Source organism: Gobio gobio (genome assembly GCF_949357685.1).
Source record: "Gobio gobio genome assembly, chromosome: 3".
In the NCBI taxonomy this organism is placed as follows: Eukaryota; Metazoa; Chordata; class Actinopteri; order Cypriniformes; family Gobionidae; genus Gobio; species Gobio gobio.
In genome coordinates this window covers 40,914,700-40,925,791 of record NC_137099.1, presented here as the reverse complement: position 1 = coordinate 40,925,791, position 11,092 = coordinate 40,914,700, and the positions used below count along the sequence as shown (strand labels likewise).

The 11,092-nt window shown below is 38.8% G+C and overlaps 1 protein-coding gene across 3 annotated transcripts in view; it reads right to left on the bottom strand.

Annotated features, from left to right (window-relative positions):
* The window catches only part of galnt7 (UDP-N-acetyl-alpha-D-galactosamine: polypeptide N-acetylgalactosaminyltransferase 7), a 26,472-nt gene extending 19,920 nt beyond the window's left edge, over positions 1 to 6,552 (bottom strand). For all 3 annotated transcript variants that reach the window (XM_079812183.1, XM_079812185.1, XM_079812184.1), the window contains exons 1-2: positions 6,087 to 6,552; positions 3,931 to 4,379 (exon numbers count right to left, since the gene is read on the bottom strand). In XM_079812183.1, coding sequence (XP_079668309.1) covers positions 3,931 to 4,379; positions 6,087 to 6,212 — 575 coding nt within the window. In that variant the 5' untranslated portion in view covers positions 6,213 to 6,552. The remainder of the gene's footprint in view (positions 1 to 3,930; positions 4,380 to 6,086) is intronic.
* Between the last annotated feature and the right edge of the window lie 4,540 nt (positions 6,553 to 11,092).

Here is an 11,092-nt window from a genome sequence, read left to right as displayed (position 1 = left end):
AGAGTCCAGACCTTCTGCCATCAGTCTGAAGGTCTGGCTATGCAAGACTAGGTTAGGTTCTGTTGTAGTAATTCACCTTTCAGCCTGCAGCTATCCCCGTCTCTAAAAAGGGTCTTGAAAAGATCACTTGAAGAGACTTTCATGTTTTGTTCTACAAAATAAATTACACACAGTTATACATCAAATGTGAGTTTTACAAATTTAAGTAGCCAAAAAATGACTGTAGAAGAACTACAATGGTTGTCGCCTTATTTTACTCATAAATCAAAAAAACATTCTCCATTGATGGCCATTTAAAAGGCTTTTTTTTTTAGCAAGTAACGAATTTGATAAATTTCCATTAAAGTGTAGGGTATAGTATAGGCTAGAATATAAGAAGGAGCAGGAAATAGATTGATGCATATTTGTCCTCGTCACAGCTAATAATTGGGACTTAATGCATTTTCGTGGTCATTTTCACATGGTGATTGGCTCAAAAAACTTGTGTGGCAACAAACAAAGATGGCACATTTAAAATGACAAAATGGATAAAGCTATTCTTACTTGACTTGACTAACATACTGCAGTGTGTTTGTCTTATGAGGAAGGCATGACTAAATTATGAAATGAAGCAAAACATCACCACTACGAAACAAAGTGTGTAAACACTGACATCTTCAGACAAAAGTTGGTATCACAGAGTACACTCACCCTATGATCTAAATGACCATAATTACATCTGAGAAAAGTTTAAAAAAAGCTCTGCTGCACTGTGAGAAGGCACACACCTGCGGGCTCACAACTGATCAGTTAGAAAGGGCCATATACTAACCAATGATAACAATACCACCAGCGGTCAAGATCAGCTGTGTTCTTTTTCCCCAGTAACATTTAGTCCCATACTGCAAGTTCATAAGCTGTTGCAAACTTTGCACCCTGCCTGTACCAAAGAACAGTGGTGTCTATTGTTTCAGCCCTAACTTGGACCCAGACACTATCCAGATTTATTTCATTGATTTCACTGGAGGAAGTGAATTTGAGAGAACATGCATATTTTTGTATTAAAAGCATCCTGGCATCGAGTCAAACCATGCAGATATTACAACACAGCTGAACGAATGAGCATTACTAAACTTGGTTATATTTAAGATCATGTAGCTCAAATAGCACAACATTGTACTAGCACCGTTAAGGTCATGTGTTCAATTCCTATTGAACACGCAAACTAATAAAGTGTATACCTTGAATTTTTTCTATTCTTTCTTTTTGATAAAAGCATCTCCAAGATGTATAAAAATAAATTTTAGATAATATGATAATCAAGTTCATTAAAATGTTTATTATAGGGTAGATTCTGGATAAACTGAGAAATCACGATTCTCCCATGTCTTATTCATAAAGATTCTTTCGTTATTGGATGAATCAGCCTTTGCGAATGAATCTCTTGAATGAATGATTCAATGACAAACACCTTTTTTTAAACAGTCATTTGTCGCCACCTCCTGGTGTAACCGGAAAAGCGATACAATACATACAAGGTAAAAAAAACGATTTCAAAAAGGTGACTTTCTCTGTTTTGATTGCTTGTACACTACCATCTAGATATCAGTGTTCATACTCAAACTATAAACATTTATCCCAGTACACATTTGTCCCCTGTTATTTAAATTTATATGTGTTTGCAACACATAAATAAGGATAATGTTTTGTCGAAAAGGCTGTTTGTGAAGCTGCTTCATACTGTACATTTACATTACAGCTCCTCTCTCTGGATCAGCAGTGCGAATGCATATTTGAATGTTGCAGTGTGATGATCGTACTTTAAAAGGTTAGCCAAAGTTCCTAAAGTCTTTGGCTTAAAGCCTGTTTCATGTCTCAAGTAGGGGTGGGACAAAATATTGATAGTGCAATATATCGTTGTCCTTCTCTGTGCGATACAAGAATCGATAGGCTGGTGCCAAATATCACTCTAAATAGATTTCCCTGCTCCCAGCATTGCTACTTCATGGCTCCTCGAGGTAGCGCTCAACACATGAATGAGGGAAACCTGAACATAAGGTAACTAGCATATGAAAAAGAGGTTAACTTAACCTTTTGTTTTCATAGTTAGACAGATTTCCAGATGTATCATTATAGATTGTCTAGCAATATATTGATTAGCGTAGAAGAACTGTAATATTATCGGTATTGTAAGCCATGTATCGTGTATCGTATCGTGAAGTACCCCGTAGGGATGCACTGAAATAAAAATCTTGGCCGAAGCCGAATACCAAACGTGTTTTTTCTTTCTTTTGCCAATTTTTTCACCATTGCATAAATGTGCTTTATTTTTTATTTTTTTTACTATTTAGTCTTGCTTTTAAATTACACATTTGTATTTAATAAAATGTATTTACTATAAAATATAATTTATTTAACACTGAAATTTTTTAGCATTCCACCAGACATTATATTACAAACAAAGCACAATATAATAAAAAAAAAAAAAAAAACTAAATTATTTGGCCATCTTATCTTAGGCCTATTATGCCTACAGGTATCAAATCATAATCAAATTTGTTTTTGTTTGTTCTTGAGAGGTTTTGAAAGCCTGTATAACTCAGCACTGAATAAAAATTCTTGGCGGTTTGAGCAGTGAGTGGAGTCTGACTTACTTAAAACATATTGGCCATTGCGTACAAGAGATCAACAACTGTCACTGCTGCAGAAACACGTTGTAAATGGATAAATTTGAACTGGAGCATTTGCCAATATATTATTATAGTATCAACTGAGTGGGACTTCCATTGTACAAAAGATGAAACATTTCTCAAAATATCTTCTTTTAAGGTCCACAGAATAAAGAAAGTCATACAGTTTTGGAATTAAATAAATGACCAAGTGAGTAAATGATGAGAGGATTTTCTTTTTAGGGTGCACTATCCCTTTAAAAGCCACCATTCAGTCTCTCAGCATAAGAAACAGCAGCACAGACCAAAGCACTATAAAATGCACTAATGATTAAACTGCTGATGGTGAAAACAATGCATGCCTTTTTTACTACCAACTATTGCCCAATGCATACCAAGTGTGAAGTGTGACCATATCAAAATATTGTTTATTAGGGTTTATTTTTCAACAATGAGTTTGTGTTCAAACTGCATGATATACAGTGGTCAAATATAAAGCTTGACCTGTTGTTAAAGCCTCAGGTAGGTCATTTCTGTAGCTGTATGAATTCATAAACAGTCTCAGGCAGATAATCCAGCTTTCCAGTTTGGAGGGGAGTTAAGAGACTGCGGCTTATCATTCAGCTGTGACATGGCCAAACAACATTTCGGTGGCTGAATTATGGGCATAATGCCGATCCTATTTAATGTCTGGAACATTAATAATAGAGTCCAGCACATTATCTACTCAGTACCGTCCTTTCATTGAATATACAAGGATTTTTGTATACATGGTGTTTACACTACATGGTACACCAAGGTACTTCCATGTTCTCCATGGTCTTGCATGACACAAATAATGAAAAATGAAGGATTACCACCATAGTTATGTTTTTTTGTGTGAACAGAATAAAGGAGAAATTGGAAATGTGGCTGAAAAGTTGTCATTTACTATGCTACTGAAATAGCTTGTTTGAAAAGGTGTGTCCTTAACTATTTCACCATTCTGGGTGTGATCACAAACATAACTTGGAAAGTCAACATGTCAAACCTGACTGTCTATAGTGTGTGTGGCCTGAGCATCTTAAAAAAATAAAAGTGTAAATTGCTTTATGAATAGATACTGTTGTCAAACACATGCTGAATCAAAAGAGGACCACCTGGTCAATATCTCATGAAGTAGAAAGCCTTTTAAAAATAATGCAAAACACAGCCAAAAAAACAGAGGCTGCTACCACACCCACATTCTCCCCTCACACACACCCAAATACAAAAGACAAATAAGAGTGACGTGCATACTCACTCTTCGTGCCGTAAGTCGCTGATAGTTCGATCCAGAGAGATCATATCACTGGCTACCATATTAAAGCCAAATTCCTTGATGCTGGCTTGAACTGCATCTTTGTACTCGGGTCCCAATACAAACGGTTTGCTGCCCTCTCCAGGTCCGCCCTGGGACCCCTCAGGCTCAGGTTCTTTAGGCTCAAAGTTGCCCAGATTCCCTTTCTTCAACACAGGTTCGCTAAATACATTTGTGTGGGGCTTGAAGGTGATGTATTGCTTCTGGATGACATTCTGCTGGTTCTGGGCTTTGAATGCAGGGTTTGGCTTGTCACCATTTTTCTGACGGATAGACTCCAGATCGACCTCAACTCCTTCAACATGGGGCCAAGGAACAACTGGCTTGAACTGGTCAGCCATGTCATTATTGGGAGGGTTGGGCTGCAGAAGTTTACCTGCATCTCTTCCTGCCTATGAAATGAGACAAATTTTTAGTTAGAAGTATATTAGCATACTGCATCATATCTACAACATGACTTCTGCCCTCTGGCTGATAGTTCATACTTTTTTAGCAAGTAAAATTCCCTTTAAATGTCATATGATTGACCAGAAGAATGAAAGCTGTATCATAAACTTGGATATTTATATGAGGCAGTGGGCCGAAAGTTTACTTGACAAAGTTTTAAATATGAATAACTTTCTTACACAAACGCGTCGATTCGCTTCAGAAGGCCTTTATTAACACCCCGGAGCCACGTGGAGCACGTTATTTGACAGACAGATGCACTTTTTATGGACTTCAAAAACAGAGCAACTATGAATCAAATTCTAATGCTTGGATTAGCCTGAACTTTTGTAATATAACTGCGATTTTATTCGTCTGAAAGAAGAATGTATACACCTAGGATGACTTGAGGGTGAGTAAATTATGGGCTAATTTTCATTTTTGGGTGAACTATCCCTTTAATAAAGTAAACGTAACAATAACGTTCATGTTGTTAATAATATTTCAAGATGAACATTTACTGTAGTTTGCTATTATACTATACAACAAATCTCATTGATTTAGTAGCTATCAGAATTTCATCTTACTTTTTGCATAAAGACAAACACTTCCAAGTAAACATTTACATAAGCACCCATTACTTCAAGACAACCTAAGGTGAAAAGAGTAAACAAATACTAAACTCTGTACAAATGATGTATGCTCTGTTCAAAAGCAGTTAAAAAAAGATGCATTGTCAAAAATATTATCAAATACAATTATGCAAAAGACAACCTAAGGTGAAAAGAGTAAACAAATACTAAACTCTGTACAAATGATGTATGCTCTGTTCAAAAGCAGTTAAAAAAAAGATGCATTATCAAACATATTATCAAATACAATTATGCAAAAGACAACATAAGGTGAAAAGAGTAAACAAATACTAAACTCTGTACAAATAATGCATGCTAGTTTCAAAAGCAGTTCAAATAAATCCGCTAGAAATAAGAAACTAAACCAGATTGCTGTTACAGCCGATGACAGAAAGCTGTCAAGTGTGCCACGTGTCAGTGAGTTCACTTGCATTTCTATACAATCTCTTCTGAAAGCAGAGAAGTGTGTGTCCATGTACACTTATTTATCTCGAGTTGATTAATTCGGTCTACAAGTATCGACCCCCCCATTCAATTTCGAAGACCCCATTAGTCCATTATCAGCACTACAACAAACCACTTAGACCGACCACCGAAAATAAACATTTTACATTATTTTTTATATTAAATAACTGATATTTTAAATTAATAATGCAAGTCTCAAATAAGCAAACAGTAAGTTAACTAACAGTAACGACCTTCCGGGTTTTCGCTGAATTTGATGCTACTTATGAGGATGTAGACAGCAACATAGCTCGCTATGCTAGTAACGCTAGTTGGCAACCATATCTGCGTTGTAAGTTTAATTTGAATGGAAATACACGTTTAAATACAATTTCAAGAGAAATAAAAACGTCCTGTGTCTGATATAATTCATCGGTCAGTTCTCGCTGCTCATCTCCATGACAACCGCAGCAGTTAGCATGCTAATCATCATGCTAGCCGACCCTCCTGAATACTAAAACATGGTGAAATTAACAGCACACACAGCGAAAACTCTCACGTCTCAAGACAACTAACGACCATTATGGGATACTTTACCATTACGCCAGCAAACGGGTTATCGTCGCCTGCCTTCGGTGTCAGGGAAGACCAAAGCAAAACTAGCCCCAAAAATGTTCCGATGACCAGTAAACTTCGAAGGATGAATCCCACCTTTAACCTCATTTTGGGAGAAAACTGTTAAAATATATAAGAAAGAAAGAAAATGGGGATCTAGCACAAATAAATAAACACTTCGCCGCCTGTATAGAAACATCGAGTCCCTCCCTCTCTCCCTCTCTTTTTCCTTTCCTTTCTCTCGCTTTCTCCTCTGCTCTCTTATTCAATTAAACTCCCACTATCCTCTATGATTCAGTCACGAAAAAGAGTCATACAAAAGGCCAGTTGCGTGCGTGTGTGTGTGCGTGTGCGCGTGTGCGTGCGCGCGCCACGCAGGAAAGTCTAAACGGATGTGTGAATGAACACACACGGACGTGCGGCATGATTGATGGGAAATAAATGTCCCGGCGTCAAGATGTGCGGGGCGGAGACTTCCACAAGTGTTGCGGTATAGGTATTTACATGCACAACTATTGCAAAATCCTTCTCGCTTTGTGCCACGCACACATATTCATATTGTTCTTGGAGAGACCTAGATGAACAATGGTCAGATCCGTATTTGATAATTCTTATATTTGTGGGATATATTGCAGTATATATTAAAAACAGGGGCGCTTTATATAACCAGCGCCCGGTCAATTATTCATTGTGTTGATAATTTATCATTATCCAGTTAACATCTAAAACACTTAAAGGGATAGTTCACCCAAAAATGAAAATTCTGTCATCATTTAGCCTACTCAACCTCAAGTTGTTCCAAAACTGTATGAGTTTCTTTGTTCTGCTGAACACAAAAGAAGATATTTTGAAGAATGTTTGTAACCAAACATATCAACTATTGTATTTTTCCCCCTATCTGCTTGGTTACAAACATTCTTCAAAATATCTTCTTTTGTGTTCAGCAGAACATAGAAATTCATACAGGGTTGGAACAACTTGAGGGTGAGTAAATGATGACAGAATTTCCATTTTTGGGTGAACTATCCCTTTAATGCTGCGTAAAAAATATGCGTCAAATAGGTGAGTAGGTAGGCTGTGTTACACTGTCAACCACTGAGTAAGATCGGATGAAAAGATGCAATCAAAACTTTCCTGTTCAAAATGTGACGAGTTTACAGGTATGATATAAACACCATTAAACACAAATTAATAATTAATCAGCAGTAGATCAAAGCAATCGCTTGACATAAATGTGGGCTATTTGTTAATTGCAAACTGCTCGGAAAGTGCGAGTAGGCCTGTGTAGAACGCACCGCGTTTTTTACTGAAACATGCAGTGCTCACGTTTATTTAGCCTTTTAAAGTGTATTTTAAGCCATTTCTGTTTTTCCATCTACAAATTGAAGATTAAGACTTTAAAGCAGCAATGGAAGACAGGCAGTGACTGGATATAAAACCAGATGACACGCAGATTATAACCGCTTTAGTAAATTACTGAACCCGTATTCACCGCATCATTCGCAGTGTATGACATTATAGATATAGGCTAGGCTACTAGCTGTGGCCATTCCAGGCTTTACCGAAAAAATGCTAATGAAAATGCGGTTGTGAGTCTTGAAAATGTACTGGTGCGCGAGTATAGAATGCAGTTGTCACTGCTGTAAACTCCCATTCATAAAATGTATTAAAATATGAGGGGGGAAAAGAAAATAACATTTATAATTATTTGAAAAATAATTCCGCTTTCCAGTGTAGGGCTGTGCATTAATGCGCCCCTGATTATAAACGGTTTGTCCTTGCAGATTGTTTTATTCACGTGCACTTTGCTTGTAATTTTTTATAAAAATTTCCCATCCCTCTTGCAACCACATCTCTTCTCAGATGACGTGTTAACTGGCCCGAGGGCGGGACAACCGGCCACATAAGGCTTGTTCGACTTGATACAGCGATGCGCAGACCAATCGGTGGCTGACTTGAAGCAGTCCATTCCGGTTTGAAATTTTGTCCGACTTGAGACCGCGCCGACGCCACCTGACAGTGACAGCAATTAGAGAGCAGCCGGCTAATACAGCCGGTGCAGTTTCTCTAGAGCGGCTGCACGGACTCTGATGACGACACAGCTGTTCCATGATTGGCCAGATTCACCGCATGACAGCGATCACGTGTGTTTCGTGTTTATTCTAGAACCTTCAGTTCCACTAATGCACACAATTTTTTTTTTTAATAACAGTTAAACCTTTCATGTAGTTGCGATGTTATATTGTCATGTTTATCCCCACTTCATTGATAGTGTAGGCTTATACGGTGAACTTTATTCTTGTACAACACATGCTGAGTAAAGTATTACATGACAATAATGTCTCTGAAACATCCGTCTATTTCCAAATATTGCATTTATTTCACTTCAGCTGTGATAAAGTATGCAAACACAGCGTGAGCATCACTACGGGACGCAGAAAGTGTCTGACTTCACGTCTCCGTTTGCAGCTCCTTCCTGCCTGCATGCAGCTTTCTCGCCGATCGGTTGCATTCAGCCGCACACACCCATGTCACATACCTTCTGTCACATAACTGGCGCGGAGACCTGGAGGGCAAATCATCCATTGAACTGCTGCATAGGCCTGTCAATTTTCCATCTAAAAAGGGGAAAAAAATGTGAACAAAATGCACTTGTGATCTATATACAGCACCTGCTACATTTCAATCACTAAAAAACAGCAGGACATTCTAAAACACTTAACATGAAAAGAAAACTGTGTCAAGTCAAGTCAACTTTATTTATATAGCGCTTTTAACAATGTAGATTGTTTCAAAGCAGCTTTACAGTGTTAAACAGGAAAATAGTCCAGCATAATTGTATTCAGCTGTATAGGCATTCTGGAGAAAACGCTGATGTCATCAGTTCATTTCAATTATCATACAGTGACAGTGTGGGCTTTAGATCAATAATTAGATCAGTAATTTAGTTTATATGGTTAATTTAGTTTATTAATTTATTTCGATGTTTAGTTGAAAAATTTAGTGTCCCCAACTGAGCACGCCAAGCCAGAGGCAACAGTGGCAAGGAAAACAAAACCCCATTGGGTGACCTAATGGAGAAAAATAAACCTTGGGAGAAACCAGGCTCAGTCGGGGTGCCAGTTCTCCTCTGACCAATTAACAAACAGTGTATGATTATTATTATTATTCTGGCAGCTTTACAGGTCAGAGGTCATAATAGATCGGAATATTCGAGGGACCGGAGGCAACATGCTGGAGATGGGTTTATTGAGGATGATGTTGATTAAATATTTATTAAAGTGCAATATTCCAATGATCGGAGGCAACACACTGGAGACGGGTTTATTGAGGATGACATATCGATTTAAGTATTATTTAATTGTAATCTGCCTCGTACACTAAAATTGTAATTTTAGTGTACTAAAACAGTGATATTGAAAGATGAAGTACACCTTATTGATGATGCATACAGATGAGCCTAGAATATGAACGCAACATGCCAAATGGTTAAGCGTTTTCTTTATAATGGTTAACGCATTTTACTATAATACATTTTTGATATATATTTACAGTAGGAAATTTTGGAAATATCTTCATGGAACATGATCTTTAATATCATATTAATTCATAATTAGTATGGTTTTTGTCATTAAAGAAAAATCTATAATTTTGACCCATACAATGTATTGTTGGTTACTGCCAGAAATATCGTACTCGGTTACATATGTAACCTCGATTCCCTGGGATAAGGGAACGAGTACTGCGTCGAAGACGCCATGGGGTAACTCCTGTTTCTCGATTTTACTGAAAGCTTATAAAATCACGCAGTGCTTCTGCACAGCCATAGCAGTGAAGAGGGCTCTTGCGCGCTATTGGCTGGCCAGTGGGAATTGCATGAATCAATGGCAGAGCTGTGTAACTGCACGAACCAATCGGTGCTGAGCCTGCGAAGCTGAGCGCAGAACCCACCAAGTGAGGGGAGCATCTGCCTGTAAAAGACGTTCGCATGGCCATATACTCCGGTTTAATGACTTAAGCGACTGTCGCCAGACTTTAGCATCATGGCACGGCAGTCTTACGCAGTACTCGTTCCCTTATCTCAGGGAACCGAGGTTACATACATAACCGAGTACGTTCCCTTTCCAACAGTTTAGTCGTAATGCATCAAAGACGCCATGGGGAACCTATGTAATCCCGTCGTGCTTATGAAAGCGTAACGATATGTACTCCCTCACACTAGAGCGCTGAATGAAAGGCCCCAGACCAGAGTTATGACATATCTTGATACATTCCTTTGCAAACTGGGCTAGAGGAACAGAATAAACGCTGGAGCGTAAGAGCAAAGGCTCCAAAAAGTCGCTTAGCGAGAAGCGGGCTCATAGAGGCTGCCTGCCCTCTCATTTATACACCAAGTATTTGTGCCTGCAAAGCAGGGACCTCCAGGTTGTAATATCTGGTAAATGTAGACCGTGAGGACCAACCTGCCGGCCTACAAATATCATCGATAGAAACTCTGCTGGACCACGCCCAGGAAGAGCCCATGCCTCTGATGGAGTGAGCTTTGACACCTATGGGGCATTGTAGGTCCATAGAATCATATTTGGATTAGGATAGGCTTTGTTTGGTGACTGGACGACCGTGCGGCCACCAAAACTCACAAAGAGCTGCTCCGACTGTCTGAAGTGGGAGGATTGCTCAAAATATATCCTGAGTGCCCTGACTGGGCAGAGCAGGTGTAATTGTCTCTCGTCCTCCATGGGGGGAAGGGCGGAGAGGGTAATCACTTGTGTTCTAAATGGTGTTGAAAGCACTTTGGGCACATACCCATGTCTGAGCAATGAGCATTGTCTTCGGAGGCGAATAGGTCTACCTCTGCCCTCCTGAAAACTTCCCACATCATCTGAACCGTCTGGGGATGGAGGGTCCATTCCCCTGGGGTTGCCCGGCACATGCACCGCTCTCATCTAGTGCAGGTTGCCCTCTGCCCATAAAAGGAGACCTCTGAC